We start from the raw sequence: 22,815 nt of genomic DNA, 5'->3' as shown, positions 1-22,815 counted from the left end.
TGTTATACGAACGATTTAATTTAAATAATTTAGAGGTTATAAAACAATTTCCTATTTGTAATATATACATAAAAATAACAATCTCACACAGAAAACAGGATTACAATTTCTTACTTTCTTGTTGGATCAACTCTGTAAACTAGAAAGTAAATAATTTGTATTTTTACAGAACCCTCTAATCAATACCAACCAATATTGAACTTTATTTGAAGGCTTTATCTTGGAATGTCCTTTCAATGATTTATAATTATGTTTAATTTAAGGACTTTTATTCCCGCAAAATAGTGGCATTCTTAGGGCAGAACCTTTTTTTAGGTTTCAGCTTTCTAATGACTCGCATCCGAATAAAACATACTCTTCTCTAGATAGCCAAAATGGACTACCCTCTACGTATTCAGGAGGAGTTTTACCTGAAATTGTAATTCTATACAAGAAAATCCCTTTATAATGAATGCAAAAATATTTATACAATTTATATGTTTACCCGGATGCACAGTTAAAGACACATATGTCGACCCTATAGCACTCCAAGTATGTAAACCTGGATAGCCTCTGACTTCTAAGATTTGGCTATATTCCGGTAATAACTCCCGTAAATCCTTAGCTAATCTTAAATGAAAACCTGAAAGACTTGTATTGCCGCCAGTAAGTAATATGTTCGAGAGGCAATCATACAATAATTCTTCTGATAAACCAGATGTTATATCTTTTATTACTTGTGGTAACCCAAGATTAATATACATCATTTCAGGGGCAATATATAATTCTGAACCCAAAGAAACTCGCTGAAAAATACATCTACCTTAGAACTTATGTCTAAAATTGCATAAGTACAAGTTTAGAAGTAGCTTACCCAAAATTGCCTCTCAGCTGCATGCCAGTCAGCTGGAACATTAATTTGTTCCCTAAATTTTTGTTCCCCTGGTTTTTCTTCATTCTTAATATTGTAACTCAGTCTACATTTTTTCTTAACTTCTACTTTATCCAAATATGATATGGGAATTTCATTTTCCTCTTTTAATTGCCAATGCATGGCTTGTTTTAAATGATAAGCCACATGCCAACCACCCACAGGTAATAATCTCCAGCGTTTGGGTATAACACGTCCTCCAATTACAACAGCTACAGTTGTTTTAAGAGCACCGCTATCAACAACCACACAAGTGTCCATATCCATTATTGAACATGTTGCCAAAGGTTTCGGATACAGACATACCCTACAAATTATACGAATTGGTTCTAGTTATAATATTTTTTAAAATGATCGCTTAGAAGTGAATTTTTTCATTACAGTTTTTTTACCACACCTTGCTATTTTAACTTCTTCAAATAAGTAATGCAATAATTGTTTTCTGAGTGTTGGATGCATAGCTAGTGGTTCACAAAACATTAGTACTGCATTAGGTTCTCTCAATATTTTAGTCAGACCCGCCTTATGAAATAAATGGTCAATAAATGTTTTAAGAACAGGAAATGCTCCATCCTTTAATAATGCCTCTGCTGGGCTAACAAGGTCAACATTTGAAATTCCTAATACTTTTACAGCATCCATGCAATATCCATTTATAAGTTCTTCATACATTGGATTTGTCTTTGTATAACATGATGGATCATTTTCATGTCTGATTAATCTGTTTTTATCTCTGCATACTTTCATTGGGTTACAAATAATACAAAATGGACCACTGACATTTGAATCAATATTTGAAGCATTGTGTGTTTGCATTTGTTCTACATACATTTCATTAATATGCTTAGGTACAGCAAACATAGAGAAATGTTTTGTTATTACACCACATAAATCAGGTGGTTTAGTAACCCATGTATATTTATTTCCAATTTCAATTACAACTTTTTCAATAGAACTTTCAACACAACTTCTTTGGCACGTATAACTACTGCAATGATAGCATTTTGAAAAACGAACACCCTCTGGTAATGTTGTTATCATATACAACCTATAACACATAGCTTTGAAACTGACATTAAGTGATTGCAGACATTTTATATCTGGAAATCTGAAGTATACTTTCGAAATTAATTCTAGCCACTTTATTCTCCTGAAAAAAAAGGTGTAAAACGTGTTAATTATTGAACAACTACATATTAATTCCTAATCTGATTAAACATAAATATAACCTTAAGCATACCATAAGTACTCAGTATCTGAAGTTTTTTTTAGGTATTTACATGTTCTTCCAAAAGCAATAATATCAGGTACATCACAGTATAATAAAATTTTTATCCAAACTTCTTCGGGTAATATCATAGGATCCATAATTATTAATAAACACAATATGAAATGAATGAATTTTCAATGTTTAAAATCAGCATGAAATAAATATAAACTAGACCATCATCCACCTTATCCTTTCTAGTACGACACTAGAACTCTATAGTGAAATAGTGGATTACCATTTTGGTGTCACACCCGACGTTACCAATTCAGTCCAGAAAAAGATCATAACGCTACAAGCGATAGGAATTTAAATTAGATATTACCGGGAACATTTCAAACTAGATACGATCTGAATATTGTGACTCATTACTGAGAAATATGTTAACATTTTTATATAATTCTATTTAATAATATACTTTTATAGGAAAGTAAATTATATCTATTTCCATAAATTTCGATCATGACTATTATAAAAAAAGACTGTAAAAGTCGAGAAAGGGCCACGCCACGCCACGCCACGCCACGCCACGCCACGCCACGCCACGCCACGCCACGCCACGCCACGCCACGCCACGCCACGCCACGCCACGCCACGCCACGCCACGCCATTCATGCCGTTTCAAATCAACCCTTGAACTTTGGAGCTTTTCAGAGTTTGAATATGAAATGTTACTAGAGAAATTGGCGTTAACTTTTAATTAAAAAAAATAGCAATAAACAATAATAAATAATGAATGAATACAGTATTTACGGAGTATCGCAGTATCTTTTCGTTAATGAAATTGAGTATTAAAATTTGTACGTAAAATACTGATTGTTTAATTACGTGATAGGATCATGTAATCATTCATAAAGCAGTAAGAAGTGCTTCTATATAAGGATTCTTATGAGATAAAATGTCTTTTTTAAGCGTTGAAAGATTGTCCTTTAGGTCTTCATCCGACAGAGATTTGTCCAATGTTTTACATTTAGTAATAAATTCTGTTATAAGCTCTTCAGCTTCCTGCAATCATGTTATGTAGTACTTGATTATTGATTACAGTGAAATCATAGAAAATGAATTATATTACCTTAATGATCTTTTGTTTCTTTTGTGGATTATCTGATCCTTCAAAAATTGATCCTTGGTAATCTTCGAGTTCCGCTTGCTTGCGTTTAGCAAACTAAAATCGAGAATCAATTTTTCATAATTACAAAATCATTCAATTCAATGTAGTAAAGAACACTGGAAACAACTGTACCTCTATCACATCTTGCGGGAAATTGGCCATTTTAGCAACGTGTATTCCAAAACTTTGGTCGCATATGCCTGGCTTCACTTTATACAACAATGTTAATTTATTATCATCGACGAGTGCTGTAACATGTTGGTTTTTAACAGCAGGTACTTCTTCTTCTAAATTAGTAATTTCATGAAAATGTGTTGCAAAAAGGCAATAACATTCAACTTCTTTTGCTAAGTACTCTGCAATTGACCATGCTATGCCACAACCTTCGTAAGTAGATGTTCCTCTACCCAGTTCATCAATTAATACAAGAGAATTACATGTTGCCGTCTATAAGAAATATACAAAATTTCATATATAAATATCCTTATCCTCTGTACATTAGTATCATTTAGATTTACCTTTAATATAGCAGCGGTTTCTATCATTTCCATCATGAACGTAGAGAGTCCTTTTAATTGTGAATCATCGGCACCTACACGGGCTAAGATGCAATCTAGTAAAGATATCCTTGCTTTATCACAGGGAACAAAGCTTCCTATGTGTGCCATTAATGCAGCAACTCCAGCAGACCTAATGTAAGTACTTTTACCTCCCATATTTGGACCAGTTATAATACAAAAATGACACTCTCCTACAATTTTAATAATTATTATAAAAAATATCCGACAATTAACATGTAGACATTGTATAAATCTTAATGTATCTCTCACCTCTCTTAAAATTAATATCATTAGCTATGTAATCAACTCCTTCTTGGATCTCCAAACATGGATGTCGAACTTGAATAAGATTCAATTCTCCTGATTCACTAGGTAGCATTTCCGGACGAACGTAAGGTTTATTAGCATTTACAGCAGCAGAAGCAAAGGCATTGAGCACATCAAGGCATGCTAATACTTGTCCAATAGCTTTTAATGGATTACTATAACCAGCTATACGTGCAATAAATATAATTTAGTAGTGGAAGTTTTTTTTAAAGTAAATTAATACAATGTATACAAACCTGCAATTTCAATTATTTCTGCCACTACTTTCTTCTGCTCTGCTGTATATTTATCTCTAGATGCGAGGTATTCATCGTTAAGATCATTTAATTTATTACTTCGAAATCGTACACCGCTTTTATTAGAATCCAAAATAGTATAATGCTTTTTATTCCTTAGCACTCTTTCTTCTTTTAATGTGACACGGAAATAATAGCCAAATTGTTGATTATTTTCTAGTTTTAATATTTTACCAGCTTCTATGGAAAGATCATCAGCAACTTTTCCCAATAGTATTTGTATTTTTCGTTCTGTTTCGTCCATAGTATTTTTTAACACTAATAATACGAAATTAATTAATTAAGCATACATAAAATTCATGAACCATTTTAGTTACAGTTACAAATTGCTTGTACCTTTTAATTCATCATCAAATTCAGATCGTACTAAAAAATCTCCTTTCCCAGCGGCTTCTAAATCAACTGTTTGTTCAACCATTTGCTGGAATTTATCCATATCTTTGATAAGTTCAGTTAAGGGATCAGTAAATAATGTTTTCAAGGCCACTACATTTACATTGGACAACTGCTCCACTAAACTTGGTAAATGGGACATACTCATGTAAATTCTGTAATAAGAAGAATTCAAGTAAATCGTGACCTACAATACATGATAAATATGTACATATAAACAGATTATATGTGAAACAGTGTACTTACTTGTAACAGTCTTGTAAAGTTGCTTTTTTCCTCGCCAACTTTTTTGCGAGCACTTGTAAATCGGGTATACGTCTTAAATGATCTTCGCTGAGATTTGATCGTAATTCATTATCATTTACCAATGTTTCCACAATGTCATGTCTTTCTTTTATAAGAGACAAATCTTTTAAGGGTTGCCGAATCCATTGTGCAAGAAGCCTATGACCTTGAGCTGTTCTACATTTATCTAAAAGAGCGAAAATACTCGTAGGTGCACTTCCACTCAGTGCAGAAGGAGTATCATTACGCGGTTCAATGTTAAGTGCCTTAATAGCGGCAGCATCTAATCTCAAATACCGTGACTGTTCAATCTGATCCATACTAAATTGACCCAAGTTTCCTTCATCAGATGTTAACTGATAATACAAAAGATGGAGAGTTAGATTATTACACAAAACAGTTGTTCTCTGTTAATAGAATTGCATAATACTTACATCTAGATATTTTATGAGAGCAGAAGTAGCTGACATGGCAAGATTTAAATTGAATTCAGGTAAAGACTGTACAGTCTGCTGTTGGCCCTTTTTGAATTTTATTAAAGTATTTAAGTCTTGTACAATTGACTCACTGGAAAATTCATTCTTTTTTCTTAATGTGACCATTATATTATTTCGTTCCATTAACTATAAAAATAAATAAATCTTTGGTCACTTTTATTCAAATGAAGACTTAATTCTACATAGAAGAAGCATTTAATTCATATACCTGTTTCAGAGCTTGAAATTCGTAACTACCTTCACCATGAATCAATAAACATTCTTTAGGAGCAATAGTAACAACAAGTGATTCTAAATTAGAAAATGACTCGTTGTCTTGAAATTCACAAACAGAAAATAAAGTTGCAGTGGTGTCTACACAGCTTAAACCTACAACCTAAAAAGTATTATGACATTTAGTGCATGGGAGTATTTCCAGGAAAGATTCTTAACAGGACTATTCATAGTGACTCACTCTGGATTTCCCTTCCATTCCTAGTTTCACTGCTATTACACGTACACTTACTGCAACATCATTATTACCAAATAGTACATCTTCAAACTGTGCTAAATTACCAGGAGAGCCCTTATATTCTAAGACCCAATTATGATTTTTTGCTGATCCTTTATTAACATACACTTCTATTCTATATTGTTTCACTAACAATAAATCACGTATAAAAGCTTCAAAGTGATTCTTATTCAGAATTACACCTTCAGTTTTGTATGGATCTGTATCAGACATTAAATTTGTTTTATTTATGTGGGAGTTAAATATGAAATATAAACTGGATGCTTCATATTAAATTTAAGGTATTACCTGCTCCTATCATTTTACAAACTGATGTGGTTTTAAAAACTTCTTGAGCAGCAAATAAAGCATCACTACCATGTAATGTGTAATAATCTGATCTATTGAAAAATCGTATAGTGGTATTGAGTTTCTGAAACATATGATTAATTACGCATATATTTTACGCATTGCTAGACATCATTCTAGTAATTTAACTATAAGCTGTATACTTTTAAGATATTACATCAAGAGTTACATTATATGAACTTGTTTCCCAATAAATCCTTGACCTATTTATATAAGCTGCAGGCTTCCAGAAATGATAAATGTTTCTATAGCAACAAAAGGCTGTACAGATTGACACTATGTGAATCTTATGACAATATTATTTTCTTTTTTATCATTTTCCATTGGATGCATATAATTTTGTATTATATGAATTATAATAATAAGTTTGAAAAACTAGAAGTTCATCATTATCTTTTGTTACTAGTAATAAATAACATATTTCTTTACAGGTGTTTTGCAAAATTTTCAAATAAAAAATACTTTGCACTATACGTAAAAAAATACTTAGCACATTGCAATTACGTTTTATGTTTCCAAGAACCTGAATCTTCTTGTATATCTGTAGGTCAATGTCTATCTAAGGTCAAAGCATCATAAACTGATAATAACGTGTATGATTTCAAGGAAATCTGGTACTTTATAGAACATACTTATCAATAAGAAGACTTGTTCAAAATTATACAGACATTTAATTACTTTTGACTTTCCTTAAAATGTTACAATAAAAAATTATAAAATTTTGGTAAATATTGGAGGAAGGAATCATTATTCTTATGCCATTTCTTGTAAACTTATTATCTGCAAAGTATTATTCAGTTTCATGATGATAAAAGATCACAGTTCATATTCCAGGAAGGTCAGCAATACATACTTTAAGTAGGCCATGACAAAAACATCATTAACTGCTATATCTTACACCAATATGAAATTGGACTATATTTATTATTATATATATTATTAATTTAAAAAATATTATTTACTCATAAAGTAAGATTTTCATATTTATATATTATGATTATTATAAACAGAAATATAGAAAATGTTTAAGAAAAGATGTTTTCCTGTTTATAAAGAAATCAAATAATAAAAATTGGAAATTAAACTCTACAAATTTTATTGCATCCTCTGTATTACTTCACCTTGAAATTATACCTATTATGAAATAAGAATAAATTAAAACGTCACAACAAGGATGTTATACATTCAGAATGACTTCATTGATGACACACCAAACCATATATGAAAAACCATTTATAACTATTACTTGGAAGTCAAAGAATTACATCTTCATGTTTGTAGAATTCATAAAAAAAGATTGTGTCAACAATGAATTTTAAAGTACTTCACATAAATATATTTCAATTCTTAATTTCATAGATACCAAAGTTTCTCTGAATTATTAGTCATGATAAGAATGGACAGTAACAGGAATAAATGCACAGAAAACATTATCACTGTGTAAGAATGAAAGAGAATGTTTTGAGAGATGTGGTAAAAAGAAGGGGAAGCCAACATAAATGGAATTGCTGCAATCAATGTATACTACATGTTAACATACACTGGCACTGAGAACATCTCAACTATCGACTGTCTTAATTGAAGCTACATGCTAGACTTTGGTCTTCTGTTCTAAGGTAACTAATGTTTCACTTTTACTTCAGAATAAACATATCATAAGTATTCTAACATATATTATATACATTTGTTCTCTTATCATACATTCCAGAGACCAAATCAGCAACATGGTGATACCGAGAATTGCTATTTTACTCTTGATAGTAAGTCAAGTGTTATCTGCACCAACCGGATGCCTAGAATCTTGTAGTTCTTATGTCAAACATTATCAAACTCAAACATCAGGTAATTTACAACAACATGGTGATTTAACACAAGCTGCATCACATTTACAAAGTCTTGACTATTCACGACCTGGTACATGGTCTGAACACAATAACTACAACGTTGATAATGGACATGAGAAAGTACATGAAGAACGAGGACAAATAGTTGAGGGCCCTAAGACAGTAAACTACTATAACAAGAATTATTCATCCTCTTACAGTACAAGATATTCAGGTGGTACAGGGTTATCTGAAATTGAGCGTCAAAATAATAATTATGGACACAGTCTACATGTACCTAATACAGAACAAGCTTTGAATTCTCAAAGAATGTATACAAGTCAGATAGCAGCCCCTAAATCAATTACAGAGCAACACCGGCATAATACAATACACAGTCATGCCATGCAGTCATCAATCAGGAGGACCAATACTCAAAGTGAGAGACTTGAAGATTTGGGAGAACATGATGGGAACTCACAAGTAGTTCACGGTGAATCTAATCTGAATACTCAGATTTCTCAAGTACCTTATTATACTAGTACAAATCCTGCAAATTGGAGCAAAGTGGATTCATATAAAACTGATGGGGGGCATGGACGTGTATTTGAAGAAGAGGGTCAATTCGTTTCTGGACCTAAGAAGGTTCGATACTACAAAAGAAATTACACTTCCAGTTACAGCACATCTGGTGGAATTCCTATTCCTGAGGTTAGTGGAATTCCTATTCCTGAAGTTAGTGGAATTCCTATTCCTGAAGTTGGTGCAATTGGAGTACATAACATACATAAGGAAATTGAACAGTTGCATAAAGAAATGGGAAAAGAATTGAGTCATATGTCTAGCAATATTGGACAAACAAACACTAATACTTATGGTCTCACCAGTGACAATCTTCAAAGAATAAACACTAATACTTATAGAAACCGAATTAACAGTGGCAGCAGCACACATCGCGATGAGGAACACTTTAAGGATACTGCTAGTGAATATGTACCTCATACAAATCCTTCTCTGAATACTTATGGTGCAAATAGCTATAGTATGTATGAACGACATGAAGGACGTGTAACGAATCGTCATCCAACTGGTCAGTACATTAATCCCACTCCAGGATACACTAATGTAGTTAGTACTGGAAACAGTGGGTACAGTAATACCTACAATGAAAGACTCAGACAACAACAAACAAGCAATATAGATCAGGCAGAAGTTCTGAGACATCAAACAGAACACATTCAAAATCAATTGATGGAAGAAAGTTTAAGGAGAAATATACATAATACACACAGTGCAACATATTCAAGTACACCGGGACGAGTTGCACATTACAAAGAGCATTGGAGTTCCAGCGGTACAAAAGAAATGACTGCACCGCAATATTCCCAAGATATTTCGCAAATTGGAGAACAAAGTGCACAATATAACAGTCATCATTACGAAAATCAACATAATACGCAACAAACTCTGCAAGACAATAGTTTCATGCAACAATATAGGCAAAATAGTTTTAATTCAGATCATCAAAGAAGACACGGAAAATTGGGAACTGGGACACTTGACTTAGGTCAAGGAGAAGATACTGTTGATTGTGCATATGGCACAGCTGAACATTCTCACACTAGTTCACGCTATCAAACAAAATACAAACGTAGTGTAAATCAAGATAAGTTTAGTGACATGCAACAACACAGTGACTTTGATGGTTTAACACAACAGGCACCAAAGTATTTTAATCTTGGACAGCATTCACAACATTCCTATGAACCTTGGACACCACATACCAGCAATCATCACTTGGAGGATCTGACACAACAGACAGGTGAATTTGATGATCTCACTCAACAGACATCCGAGAAACTGGAGTTTGGACAGCAACACCCGTATCAACCTCAGAAGCCAAGACCTGGTAACCAGCATTTGGAGGATCTAACTCAACAAACAGGTGAATTTGATGACCTCATTCAACAGACATCTGGGAAATTGGAATTTGGAGAGCAACACTCACATCAACCTCAGAAACCAAGGCCTGGTAACCAGCATTTGGAAGATTTGACACAACAAACAGGTGAGTTTGATGACCTTACTCAACAGACATCTGGAAAACTTGAGTTTGGGCAGCAACACTCATATCAACATCAAAAACCAAGACCTGGTAGCCAACACCTGGAGGATCTCACTCAACAAACAGGTGAATTTGATGATCTCACTCAACAGACATCCGGGAAACTTGAGTTTGGACAGCAACATTCACATCAACCTCAAAAACCAAGACCTGGTAACCAACACCTGGAGGATCTAACTCAACAAACAGGTGAATTTGATGACCTCACTCAACAGACATCCGGGAAACTTGAGTTTGGGCAGCAACATTCACATCAACCTCAAAAACCAAGACCTGGTAACCAACACCTGGAGGATCTAACTCAACAAACAGGTGAATTTGATGATCTCACTCAACAGACATCCGGGAAACTTGAGTTTGGACAGCAACATTCACATCAACCTCAAAAACCAAGACCTGGTAACCAACACCTGGAGGATCTAACTCAACAAACAGGTGAATTTGATGACCTCACTCAACAGACATCCGGGAAACTTGAGTTTGGGCAGCAACATTCACATCAACCTCAAAAACCAAGACCTGGTAACCAACACCTGGAGAATCTAACTCAACAAACAGGTGAATTTGATGACCTCACTCAACAGACATCCGGGAAACTTGAGTTTGGGCAGCAACATTCACATCAACCTCAAAAACCAAGACCTGGTAACCAACACCTGGAGGATCTAACTCAACAAACAGGTGAATTTGATGACCTCACTCAACAGACATCTGGGAAAGTTGAGTTTGGGCAGCAACACTCATATCAACCTCAGAAACCAAGACCTGGTAACCAGCAATTTGAAGATCTAACTCAACAAACAGATGAATTTGATGACCTCACTCAACAGACATCTGGAAAACTTGAGTTTGGGCAGCAACACTCATATCAACCTCGAGAACCAAGACCTAGTAGCCAACACCTGGAGGATCTAACTCAACAAACAGGTGAATTTGATGATCTCACTCAACAGACATCTGGGAAAGTTGAGTTTGGGCAGCAACATTCACATCAACCTCAAAAACCAAGACCTGGTAACCAACACCTGGAGGATCTAACTCAACAAACAGGTGAATTTGATGATCTCACTCAACAGACATCTGGGAATGTTGAGTTCGGGCAGCAACATTCACATCAACCTCAAAAACCAAGACCTGGTAACCAACACCTGGAGGATCTAACTCAACAAACAGGTGAATTTGATGACGTTACTCAACAGACATCTGGGAAAGTTGAGTTTGGGCAGCAACATTCATATCAACCTCAAAGACCAAGACCTGATAACCAGCACTTTGAAGATCTAACTCAACAAACGGGTGAATTTGATGACCTCACTCAACAGACATCTGGAAAACTTGAGTTTGGGCAGCAACACTCATATCAACCTCAAAAACCAAGACCTGGGAACCAGCATTTGGAAGATTTGACACAACAAACAGGTGAATTTGGTGACCTCACTCAACAAACATCTGGAAAACTTGAGTTTGGGCAGCAACACTCATATCAACCTCAGAAACCAAGTTCTGGCAACCAGCACTTGGAAGGTCTGACACAACAGATGGGTGAATTTGATGACCTCACTCAACAAACATCAGGAAAATTTGAATTTGGGCAGCATTCAGAGAGTCCCTACAATTTAGCGAAGCCAGGTAAATCATATTCTTTAGATTTTAGTTCAAAAAGTAGGTAAATTTGATCTTTCTCAACAAACATCTATTTCAGGTGGTGTTGGCCAATTTAATCAACAATATAATGAAGGTACACCTGTACAAGGAACTGGAACTGCAACACAGTTCCCTAAACCTGCAGAGAAACCGAAGCCAAAGTCCAGATATTCAAGGGTTGGAACATTAAATAATTTACATGTACTAAATCAAGTTACAGATAACATTGCTAGTCAGCAAAGTCATGAAATACCTCCAAAAGTGTTACCTGAAATTGAAGTAGGCAACAATAGAAGGCAAAATATTAGAGGAGATCAAGGTCCAAGAAATCCTGCCAGTGCAGATATCCCTAAAGATTTGAATGAAGGTTTTGAATTAGATATCGGAGGAGGGCATGATCAAAAACATATACAACAAATAAATCAAAAGGATAGAAACAATTTGCAACAACAATCGAGTCACTTAGACATCTCTGAATCACAGACAAACATGAACCAACAACACATGCTAGAAGATTTATATCAGCAATCATCTAATCAGTATAATGGAGAATCAGATTTGAGTCAGCAACCTCAAAAGTATGGATATGACCAGGAAACTGAATTTGGTAAGAAAGTATCAGATGATATTCAAAAACAAGATCAACTAGAATTCAATCAACAGACAGTAGGTGAAATTAAAGGTCAACAAGTTCAAGATACTGACAAATTAGAACCAAGGATTTTGGAAGCTTATGGAGGTGGACCATATGATGCTTCTCACAGTGATGATATATACAATGGAGTGAGAGTAAATCCTAGTGCTACACTGCCACCAATTCTTGATGCTGATCCATGGGATATTAGGGAAAAACCAAGAGAAATGACTATATTACCTTATGAAGCAACACCCCCACCAATGCCTGTGAAACCTTTGTCAACTGACATTCAGGACACAACACGTCCTCCATCATTTTGGTCAAGAGTTAGTAATAGAATAACAAATACTTTTGATAAAGCTAGAGAAAGAGCCAGAACAATCTTTGGATAATTGCAATGACAAATTTCATTAATTATTATAAATGTGTCTTGTAAATGTCTGCCTTAATAATATAAGTCATTATACAATTTATTTATTAATACGATATAAAATACTGTTAGTAACTATCATAGTAATTTAATGATTTCAGAAAATTGATATAGTATTATCAAATGGAATTGCTTTAAAATTATGTATTTTGCATTATTATTTAAATAAAGGAATACATTTTCTAAATACCATTTCTTCCTGTTACTCTATTAATGAAAAATAAATTTGTACCTAATTTAATATGAAAAATTGTTAACAAAATAAAAATAAGTAGTATAGTGCAGGTACTTACCTCTGGCAGGTTTTTAAAAAATCTAACGAAGCTTTGTTGAGCGGGTGGATCTGAAATGTATTGACATATAATTGTTTGAAAATTAATATATTATAAAAACTATTCACTGATATCAAATTATATTCCACTAACCCATACTAAATTGTTGATTCGGTTGTACAGCCATAGTGTTGTATAAAATAGGATAATAAGATTTATAATTTGAACAATAAATGAGGTATAAAAATCACAGGAAGTTGTACAATGATTCAAAAGCGTTAGAAAAGACTCTGCATGCTTATCATCAAAAACGCAACACACGTTTAATGTATTCCCGCACAAAATAAGCAGAGCATGAATTAGTAACTCATAGATAGCATGCTGATGTTCTTGTAGCGCTTACCAATTTGATTGGGTAATGAAAACAGCCAGAAGTCGTGATCCTGTATCCATGTTTCCTTTCTCAAGTTATATAATTAATGGAATACATCAGGTGCATAAATCGTTCCTTCTCTTTAAAAAGTTATTGTGCAGTGTTAGTTTAATTTTTATTTCTTCAACAATATGTTAATAGTTTTTCCGTGAGCTCTTTCTCTTGAAAAAACAAGGAGTCACTAATGCTTAATATCGAGTAAGACAAATACTTTATTTATATTACTGTTTATGCATTGTATTTATTGTTGTATATTATAGGTTTCAAATTTTTGTAATGTCTAGTTCTATATTCTTCACAATACTTATTGTGTTAATTAACTATAATTTTATCATATGAAATGTTAACTATGGCAACGTATTGTTTTTGAGCTACTTATTGCATAAATTTAAAAGTTAAATGTTCCAACTTTTTATTGAAACATACGACGAAGTAAACGGACGCGGCGGGAATTTCAAGGAATTCGAATTTTTGTTTATAGGCAGTACCAAATTGATATTTTAAAAAATTTAATTATGTTTTTCAAAAGGAATACCTGCAAATATAATAATTTAGGATCCTTCTTATTTTAAAATCTGAATTCATATTTATTAATTAAAATTAATATCTTTTACTATCCTAAACAGTACATACAGAATGGAATTCATTAAAATTGAATTATAAATATTTCATGTGGATAATAACAAAATTGTACTACTTTCTGTTTTGCAAAATTATATATGTTGACTCGCTAAATAGTTTAAAGTTTGAACACCTCGAGAATCTTATCATTGTGATAAGAGATTACATACTTGTCTATAGTATCAGTGTACGAAAGACAGTTCAAGACTTCGTGTATCGTTATGAGCAACAATAAATATCAATCACCGCGCATTTACACCCTACCATTGGGCTGATTGAGCATCAACTCCGCTTATTACGTGCACGATCGTACACTTTATTCCCTGGACCGTTTTACCCGCGCTGATCGCTGCAAAACTTCGTATCTTTAAAGCAAGAAATTGATCGCACAAGAACACAATCGTTTATTTTGCTCTTAGTTTCCGTGATCTTACTTGTGATCTAACTTGAATATCAGTATTCTTGGAAATAAGCAATCGATCAGGTAAGAAACAGAGATAATTCAGCATATGATAATGACGACCATAAAATTCCAATAGGTAGTGATTAATTAATGACGTCGTATTTTCGCGTTATATGTTCGAGGGACCATTTTAACAAAAATCTGGAAGGTAATTGACTCTAATTTGTAATTGTCGCGGTAATTAGTTTATGGAAAGTAAACTTCCCCACTTCTATACAGAGGATATGGGTGTACATACGCTTGGAGGACCATGACCCCGAGAGTCTCACTCACGCCGGAGCCTCCTGTGGGTTATGATAGCCCTGGCGATCCTGAGGAAGATGGTAATTCTGGACCAGTCCAGAGAAGTGGTCCAGGAAGTGTCTTCACAAGGATCGCCAGGTCCTTCCCCCTTCGCTGCTGATTCCGAGGCCGAGTCCAGTCCAGTAGACTGGTCCTTGGTCTCTAAATCGTAGTTGATGGCACTTTCTAATCAGAGGGCTCAAACTTTCTTTATGCTCTAGAAATATTAATAAGAGATAACAAATGCTTAACACGTAGTTTAATATGGTAGCATTAAATTGATAATTTTTCATTCAAAAATTTTCTGTTTAATCTCTTGTAGAGATAAACCAGAAAATGGAGGGTGGAGACGTGTTACTGACGCCAGGCCAACGGATACGACCACCAGGTAGCAAACAAATAGCTTCTGATCTACTCAGTAAGCTTTATGGTTTGAAGGCGACAAGCATCAGCGAATTGAACGCTTACGATGATAGGAACTATCATGTCATATGCGAAGAGATGCACAAGAACCCTCACATAACCACTGTTAGCAAGCATGGTTACGTGTTGAAGATCGTGAACTCTCTGGACTCCAAAAAGGTCCGCGTGATCGATGCTCAAACCGAAGTGTTGATCTTCCTGAATCAACAGAATATCAGCTGTCCCTTACCTGTTAAAAACCTGAATGGAACCTATTATTCACTGGAGACATTGGACGCGGATGATTCCACAGATAGCTACGCCATCAGGTTGCTTGTTTATCGACCAGGTGAATTGTTGCATCGCGTGCCGATTACCAGCGAATTGCTTCGAAACGTGGGCAACTTCACAGCTAGACTGGACAACGTCCTCATGGGTTTCACTCACCCTGCCTATGACAACCACAAGACTTTGTGGATGCTGACTTTGGTACCCAAGTTGCGGCAATTTACCTATGCCTTGAAAAATGCTGTAGAAAGGGATTTAGCCCATCAAGTGATACAGGCTTTCGAGAAGGACGTTCTTCAGATCACTTCGCAGCTCGATCAAGGAATGATACACGGCGACCTGAACGAGCAGAACATCGTGATGAACTCGAATGGCAACGAAATAGCAGCAGTGATTGATTTCGGGGATTCTCATAGAACTAGCTTAATCTTCGAGCTAGCCATAGTCTTATGTTACATGATTCTTCAAGCTGGCGACGTGACGATGGGTAAATACGTGATTGAGGGCTATCAGGATGTTCGAAAGTTGACGGAACTGGAGAAAAAGATCCTCAAAGTCACCGTTTGCGCGAGGATCTGTCAGAGTCTCGTCATGGGAGCTTATTCCTATCTTCTGGATCCCCAAAATGAGTACCTTCTTGTAACACAAAAGTCAGGGTGGGCGTTGCTGAAGAAACTGTGGCCACTTAGTGAGGAGGAAGTGCTTGAAAAGTGGGGTTTGATGAACTAAATGCACCAGCTGTGGAATTTCTTTTATGCCTTGTCAATTATTAATGTAATTACCTCTGTCAATTTATTAAGCAATAAATATACATGTGATTTTATTGAATAATTAATAGTTACTAATTGGGGGAAGAGGAGGTTCACAACTTAAACTTTAAGCGATCGAAATACCAATTCATCAACAGCTCACAGAAGCCTAACTGAGGTCAACAAATTTTAACTTTGATGATCCAACGTGCTGATCACCTGGTAAAGCTGTTGATGAATCGTGGCTCGGTCGAGGATTTATCGGGGAATTACTTAGGGTACCGTGCAGTGATATATCCTCTGGTTTTATTCGTATTTAGGCAGTTACATATTTACATAGATATAATGAACAATAATGCTCTTCCGTATAGTAGTTGGTGGAGTCACTTTACATAACTATATCGTGGTATATACAAAAATTGCAGGTATCGGAAATCAATTCACGGAGGAGGTCGTGTGTGGTTAGAGTGTGGACAGACGATACCGAAAGAAAACGCGTAACAACTTGTGATTAAGTCGGATTGAATGACGATTACCGCACCGATTTAGTAAGTACATACTAACTAAATGCACGTTCACCGAGATATATCGATACAATGTACAGAATTCGGTTTCATAAATATTATATCGCGAGGACAAATGCGATTCGAGACCTGCATAATACGCTCATACCTGCGCTTAATGTGAAGAAGACATTCTTCATTTATCTCTTATCCGCGTGCGTTTTCACCTTATTTTACGTAGCTTGTAATATATATATATATATATTTGTTTTTCCTTATAATCTCGATTTCAATAATATACTAATTTATTTATATCTCATTTTCATTTTACGTCAGCTCGTTTTGGCAAACTGTCTAGCTGTGTTGAGGCAAATTCGTTGATAGCGAAAATCTGTTCACAATTTCGTAGAAAGGAGATTGAAGTAAACGTAAAGTGTTGTTACCATAGAGAAAGTAAGAACTCGCGTTTCACACTCAGACTTTTTTCAAACGTTTTGTCGTTCAGTAAAGAAATCGAAGGTAGAATGAAAACCAAATTACTGTAATCGGTTTGAAGCAAAGGTGACCGTTTGACACGATCGCGTATGATTAGAGGCACGCAAGTAAATGTTTTTCCCTTTCGAGTTTCGTCTCGACTAACAATGGAACGTCATGTTAACGAATTTTCGCCAGAGGTTATTAACAAAATAGTATATTACAGTACCTATATATTTTATTGCTTAGAATCTATTGGCTTACGTTCGCCCGAAACGAGGCGTTTGTAGGCGCATATAATCATTTCATTTTATAACTTATTAGTCGTTAGTAACTTTATATTTCTTCTTTAATCGTTTAATATAACTTAACGTTTCGCCATTAATAATTTATCGACTCGGTACCGTGTCGAAATCAGTGGTAACAGTGGTCGGAATAAATACAAAACTATACTTCGAGGGAAAACGTAACAAAACTCCGTTAACAAACCTTTTCTTTAACGGAAACCCGATGGAATGTGCGCGAAGACTCTTTGGGACGTAACGGAAACAGTTTCCTTGGCTCTCGTTAATGCCCGATGGGACCGTTCAATGTTCCGCAGATCCACAGAAGAAGCGTGTAACGATCGTCTTTTCTTAGTCTTCGATAAAATGGTTCCACGCTTGTCGTTTTCGAAGCAACCCAACCGAGCGGTGAGATCGATCTCGTCGTCCAAGAGGATACGTAAAAAAATAAAGCCTCGAAGAATGGAATTTTTGTGCTGCCCTTTACAGCATCGCGATCGAGATACACTGTTCCGATTCATCACCTTGCGATAAGTTCGTCTAACGTTCGAGAATAGTTTTCAAAGCTCGTTATTCGAAAATACACCAACATTCACGATAACTTCTTTTTTTCAAGGATACAATTACAATTTCTCTACTATTCTCTCATTGAACTTCAACAATATAATTTCTCAACTTCTTCGCTAATTTCTTGTTTTCATTTTTGGACGAATGCCAGGATTCCCTCATTCTCTCCTAAGGGTATGAGCGTGCGCAATTAGGAGCGGTGCCAAGCTAACAACGCGTTACACACGTTCGAAAATTATAGCTTCAATTAGCACACAATTAGGAATCAGATTCTTGTTGGAAGGTCGGAGACCAAGAAGAATCCAGTGCTCAGACGCGAGTACGTTCGTTTGAGGGCGCGAAGTGCGAGGGTACGAGAAAGTATGAGAGGCGGAATTACCAACGAGAGTAATTTGGTCGGTACTGGCTCTCGAAATCTTTCTGGTATATCGTGGCTGGCGAATCTCGTGAACGCCAAGATTTCGTCGTTCCTTGTTTCCCCCCATCTCGGTAAATGTCGCGGAAGGTTGATCTTCGAACCTGCTTACCTCCAACAATATTCTTCTCACTCTCGATTCCCATCGTATCATCAATTTTGACCTAATTATCCTCATTCTCACGATTGCTAGCGGCTACTCTGATCTAACGACACGACTGACAGCACTGTTTCTGATAAAGAGGCACCCTGCACATATTCATTGTCTTCACCCTGCTGCACAGTTGCGAATGATCCTTGCAGTCGTCTGGAAATTTATGGAACTCGTTCATTTACCATCCTCTGAATCTTCTCACATTCATTTTATTTGGTATGACTTACCAGGCGTTTGAGGACAGGGCGGACCTCTACACGTCTTCATCACTGCAGGTCGTGGAATATCTCTGCATGCGTTCCCAGCTGGTTTCTTCGTTCCGTACCAAACACATTGGAGGATTCTGTACTTTATTCCATCTTCTTCGCACGATGCTGTGCACTAAATAGCAGTTTGTTAAGATTAGATGAAAAAAGAAGTTTGAGAAAGAGGAAACTTACCTCAGACCACTCGCCGACCCTCCACACGCCTTTACACGCGTCGTTGTAACATTCCTGTCTTTGTACAGGTCTAATTGCATCGTCACACTGATTGGGATCGAGCAATGTGACGTTTTGTTGGCCATTTTCTAAATCTTCGACCAACCGACAGGTGACATCACGTCTCTGCATTGCCGTCTTCCAATTGAAGCACCTGGAGGTTTTGCAGGGAGTCCAGTCACTGGTGTGCCACTGAGGACACTTGCCAAACCCACAGGATCTCACTTTCTGCGGCACTGGATGTCCCGCATCCTCGCACAATGTCGCTCCTATCACCGTGCGTGGCGTTGTGCGTGTCGCATTCCCTGGCTTTGTCGAACGTACTGTACACTGGGCTCCTCGCATCTTGGGAATGGTAAAAGAATATGTTGAATTAGTTGGAATTTGGAACCTCCTTTCCTGAAATCTGAGAAGAAATTCTGGTACCTGAAATCCACTGCCTCCACAAGTTTGTGAACAAGTGGTCCAATTTGTTGTTATCCACTCGAATACGAGGTCGTCTGCAGTGTCTACCCAAGATTACGTATAATTAGCTTTGGTTATGAAAGAATAAGTATAATATTAGATTGAAAGAACTTTCTGTACTCTCACCTAAGATGGTAAGCGATGAAATCGTTGTCTCAGTGGTAGTATTTGGTCCAACAATCATGGTAGTTGCCAAATCTGTCGACTTGTTCGTTTTCTGTATTTCTTCCCTTGTTGCACGTTCTTGATAATCGACTGTCTTCTCAGGAGAGTTTCTGAGGCCTTCGCCTTGAGACGAATTCTTCGCGGTTTGCTGTCTTTCAGTCACAGTAGATGTTCGTTCCTCTGTTAACTCGCTGAGGTCTTCTTCTAGGTCTCTCGTGTCTTCAGCGGTATCGTTCTCCAAGAAGATTCTTCGTTTCTTCATTTCCTGTTCAAGACTCTCTCCGTAATCGTTCGTTCTGTTCGATATTTCTATTACCTCCTCTTCTGTGTGCTTCTCTTCATCTTCCTCTGCCTTCTTCGCTTCATCATCCATGTCTTTAAACGACAGCGTAGAAGAAATATGTTCGCTTACATGATTATCGTGAGGATTATCGTGAGAATTATCGTGATGCTTTCGTTCAGCTTCTTTACTGTGAGATTCTACAGAGTTGATACGCCTGGTACTGGTGTCAGGAATAAAATAAACTTCTACACTAACGTTATCTGCAGTTGTCACCGCATTCAAGGTTCCCTTATTATGATCCTTAGACGCAGAGCTCCAGTGGTTTTTATTTTCCGCTGCACTCTGCCATTGCCTCTTTATATTCTTCAGAGATTCCACGACGTAGTCGCCGTCAGAGTTCGTAGACGTCACTGGATTCTCTTTGCTACTGACTGGCGTGATTTTTACTGGGACACTATGCTGCAGTCCGAACATGGATTCGTCTAGATCGTAGGGATCGACATCGATGAATATCCTTTCTTCATCTGGCCCAAATGTCTCGTCTGGAATGGCTGTGTTGCGGTATAGGGTGTCCAGGTTCTCTTCCACGTTCTGGTACTTGAGACCTGAAGCCTTGTCGGGCATTGTGCGTTTTGTGGCGATATTCAGTGTCTCCTTTCTCCCATCGTCGATGAATGCCACTGGCGCGGTTCTGTGGGACCTTCCAGAGCTTTCACTTTGAAAAGGCCAGTATTCCTGTTGGCATACCAGGAAGTAGGGAGTTAGGGAGTCTTTTCCTAGTCACACTGTCTTTTCTTTCAAATTGAGAAGAAATCTAATAATAGCCTGATTTTGAAGGAAAAAGGTGTTTCAAGATTGAAGAAACCAAGTGTAATGATTCTGTTTCTACAACTATCCATATTGTCTCACCTTCAGGGTCGATATAAAATAAGTTAAGTGCGGTACGAGAGTAGAGGCACTTGACGATTGACCAGGCGACTCCACTGATTCGTGGTGTCCCGGCTGATCGTGTTTACATCCCACATATCCATCACCACGTTAAGCAGCAAAGTAAAGAATCATCAACGAAGAATTAATTCATTGAATACCTATCGAGGTCTTTAGAGTGTCAGCAAACTGACACAAGGAGGTTGAATCAAACGAACCACAGGACATGAATCTCTAATTTCACGATCTTACCTGGTTCAGATTGGTTTCAGTGTGCTCCTTGTGCATCACCGTGGAATCTGGCGGTGTTGGCCTGGTTCTTTCCTTCTTCTGATGTGGCTTCTTCGTCGGTTTACTGGGGAACGCCCGCTCGTGACTTAAGTCCTCGCTGTCGATAGGAACGAAACGGTTTCCGTAGGCAGCTGTAAAAGAGCCATTTGCGACCTTCATTGTGCTATCAAATGTAATTTCCACCGATCTTAATTAAATTAAACGTCTTTACTAACTCTCAAACAAGATTTGTAGTCATAAATTTATCCACGGTAGATTTAGTACAAGAATCTCTGCATATAATTAACACTTACCAGCACGATCAGTGTACAGACTCTCTCCCGAGTTCGCTGGAGCAGAGTCCAAATTCGCGTTTCGTTGAAGGTGGACGGAATTGCTCAATCGTAGGTACTCCTCACTGCTTATCTGCTCCTTGGAGCGAAATTTCACGATCAGCTGTGTCGTCGCGTGCGAATTACCCGCTGAAACATAAGTTTACGCTCATTTTGCCACGATCGATAGAATTATTTCGATAGAACCGTGTCTGAGGTTTACCTATGCACGCGTAAATGCCTCCGTCTGAAACTGTAATATCGTTTATCTTCAACGCTCCCTTCCTGCTGATCTTGTACTTCCTCGATTTTCTCAATTCCTTGTTATCCTTGGTCCATATTATCTGAGCTCTGAAAGCAGTTTCATAGTTAACAGAAGCTCATAAAGTCGTCTTGTTTGCACCAGAACTCACTTGTCGAATTTCCTAACAGGACAACGAATCTTTATGGAAGGCGTGCCTTGGAACACCTTCGCTATTCCACCAATTTTTAAATCCACTTTCGCGTTCAGATCCGTCTGATTGTACGTGCCATTCTGACTGGAAATAATCGGCAATGATCCCGCGTCCATATCGTGACAAGATCTGGTGTTGCAAGGCTTCTCTGAGGCAGGTTTTTGCGGTGGACATTCACGATCCTCGAGGATCTGTTTACGCCCTTGGGCCATTATTTGCTCGCAGGTTACTTCGCGCTTCTTCACACCTCCTCCACAAGTTTTCGAGCACTGAAAAGTATCGATTTTCGTGGACATATGAATTAACTCTATTTCCTGAATAATACGTGGATCTCTCAATATTTTAACTTCAATTAATGCGAAACAGAA

The 22,815-nt window shown here is 36.7% G+C and overlaps 5 protein-coding genes across 8 annotated transcripts in view; 2 read left to right on the top strand and 3 right to left on the bottom strand.

Annotated features, from left to right (window-relative positions):
- Positions 1 to 26: 26 nt before the first annotated feature.
- LOC143185798 (actin-related protein 6-like) lies at positions 27 to 2,417 on the bottom strand. Of its 2 annotated transcripts, none has more exons than XM_076389057.1 (5): positions 2,151 to 2,417; positions 1,308 to 2,060; positions 854 to 1,217; positions 485 to 785; positions 27 to 410 (listed from the first exon to the last, which is right to left on the bottom strand). In XM_076389057.1, the coding sequence occupies exons 1-5, from the start codon at positions 2,276 to 2,278 to the stop codon at positions 319 to 321; spliced, it is 1,638 nt and encodes a 545-aa protein (XP_076245172.1). In that variant the 5' UTR covers positions 2,279 to 2,417; the 3' UTR covers positions 27 to 318. The 2 variants fall into 2 exon arrangements, with proteins under 2 accessions (XP_076245172.1, XP_076245173.1); XM_076389058.1 differs by having other exon boundaries at positions 27 to 386.
- Positions 2,418 to 3,004: 587 nt separating this feature from the next.
- On the bottom strand, positions 3,005 to 7,309 carry Spel1 (DNA mismatch repair protein spel1). The gene is made up of 17 exons (XM_076389854.1): positions 7,279 to 7,309; positions 7,097 to 7,194; positions 6,837 to 7,064; positions 6,663 to 6,791; positions 6,616 to 6,621; positions 6,446 to 6,569; positions 6,101 to 6,357; positions 5,855 to 6,022; positions 5,584 to 5,772; positions 5,111 to 5,505; positions 4,808 to 5,019; positions 4,412 to 4,729; positions 4,119 to 4,340; positions 3,807 to 4,039; positions 3,421 to 3,735; positions 3,250 to 3,342; positions 3,005 to 3,182 (listed from the first exon to the last, which is right to left on the bottom strand). Exons 1-17 carry the CDS (start codon positions 7,307 to 7,309, stop codon positions 3,027 to 3,029), a joined length of 3,174 nt encoding a protein of 1,057 aa, XP_076245969.1. The 3' UTR covers positions 3,005 to 3,026.
- A 733-nt stretch (positions 7,310 to 8,042) lies between these two features.
- Positions 8,043 to 13,356, top strand: LOC143185794 (uncharacterized). The gene is made up of 3 exons (XM_076389051.1): positions 8,043 to 8,121; positions 8,214 to 12,082; positions 12,156 to 13,356. Exons 2-3 carry the CDS (start codon positions 8,230 to 8,232, stop codon positions 13,124 to 13,126), a joined length of 4,824 nt encoding a protein of 1,607 aa, XP_076245166.1. The 5' UTR covers positions 8,043 to 8,121; positions 8,214 to 8,229; the 3' UTR covers positions 13,127 to 13,356.
- Positions 13,357 to 13,822: 466 nt separating this feature from the next.
- LOC143185800 (hydroxylysine kinase) lies at positions 13,823 to 16,815 on the top strand. 2 transcript variants are annotated; one of them, XM_076389061.1, is made up of 2 exons: positions 13,823 to 14,067; positions 15,558 to 16,815. In XM_076389061.1, exon 2 carries the CDS (start codon positions 15,572 to 15,574, stop codon positions 16,652 to 16,654), a length of 1,083 nt encoding a protein of 360 aa, XP_076245176.1. In that variant the 5' UTR covers positions 13,823 to 14,067; positions 15,558 to 15,571; the 3' UTR covers positions 16,655 to 16,815. The 2 variants fall into 2 exon arrangements, with proteins under 2 accessions (XP_076245176.1, XP_076245175.1); XM_076389060.1 differs by lacking the exon at positions 13,823 to 14,067 and adding an exon at positions 14,841 to 14,974.
- Positions 16,816 to 19,084: 2,269 nt separating this feature from the next.
- The window catches only part of Nolo (ADAMTS-like no long nerve cord), a 186,870-nt gene continuing 183,139 nt past the window's right edge, over positions 19,085 to 22,815 (bottom strand). For both annotated transcript variants that reach the window (XM_076389053.1, XM_076389052.1), the window contains exons 15-24: positions 22,406 to 22,716; positions 22,216 to 22,343; positions 21,975 to 22,142; positions 21,643 to 21,812; positions 21,373 to 21,465; positions 20,142 to 21,198; positions 19,977 to 20,059; positions 19,512 to 19,895; positions 19,299 to 19,452; positions 19,085 to 19,224 (exon numbers count right to left, since the gene is read on the bottom strand). In XM_076389053.1, the coding sequence (XP_076245168.1) occupies positions 19,124 to 19,224; positions 19,299 to 19,452; positions 19,512 to 19,895; positions 19,977 to 20,059; positions 20,142 to 21,198; positions 21,373 to 21,465; positions 21,643 to 21,812; positions 21,975 to 22,142; positions 22,216 to 22,343; positions 22,406 to 22,716 (2,649 nt within the window). In that variant the 3' untranslated portion in view covers positions 19,085 to 19,123. The remainder of the gene's footprint in view (positions 19,225 to 19,298; positions 19,453 to 19,511; positions 19,896 to 19,976; positions 20,060 to 20,141; positions 21,199 to 21,372; positions 21,466 to 21,642; positions 21,813 to 21,974; positions 22,143 to 22,215; positions 22,344 to 22,405; positions 22,717 to 22,815) is intronic.

Source organism: Calliopsis andreniformis, chromosome 12 (assembly GCF_051401765.1).
Source record: "Calliopsis andreniformis isolate RMS-2024a chromosome 12, iyCalAndr_principal, whole genome shotgun sequence".
In the NCBI taxonomy this organism is placed as follows: domain Eukaryota; kingdom Metazoa; phylum Arthropoda; class Insecta; order Hymenoptera; family Andrenidae; genus Calliopsis; species Calliopsis andreniformis.
This window is presented reverse-complemented; position numbering and strand designations above follow the sequence as displayed.

Excerpts from the sequence above, each read along its gene's own strand:
- LOC143185794 (XM_076389051.1), top strand. The coding sequence starts at position 8,230 with ATGGTGATACCGAGAATTGCTATTTTACTCTTGATAGTAAGTCAAGTG. Across the intron at positions 12,083-12,155 it reads CTACAATTTAGCGAAGCCAG|GTGGTGTTGGCCAATTTAAT; the intron begins GTAAATCATATT and ends CATCTATTTCAG.
- LOC143185800 (XM_076389061.1), top strand. The coding sequence starts at position 15,572 with ATGGAGGGTGGAGACGTGTTACTGACGCCAGGCCAACGGATACGACCA.
- LOC143185798 (XM_076389057.1), bottom strand. The coding sequence starts at position 2,278 with ATGGATCCTATGATATTACCCGAAGAAGTTTGGATAAAAATTTTATTA. Across the intron at positions 2,061-2,150 it reads TCAGATACTGAGTACTTATG|GAGAATAAAGTGGCTAGAAT; the intron begins GTATGCTTAAGG and ends CTTTTTTTTCAG. Across the intron at positions 411-484 it reads GTCTTTAACTGTGCATCCGG|GTAAAACTCCTCCTGAATAC; the intron begins GTAAACATATAA and ends TTACAATTTCAG.
- Spel1 (XM_076389854.1), bottom strand. The coding sequence starts at position 7,309 with ATGAAACTGAATAATACTTTGCAGATAATAA. Across the intron at positions 4,040-4,118 it reads TGATATTAATTTTAAGAGAG|GAGAGTGTCATTTTTGTATT; the intron begins GTGAGAGATACA and ends TTAAAATTGTAG. Across the intron at positions 3,736-3,806 it reads AAACCGCTGCTATATTAAAG|ACGGCAACATGTAATTCTCT; the intron begins GTAAATCTAAAT and ends TATTTCTTATAG.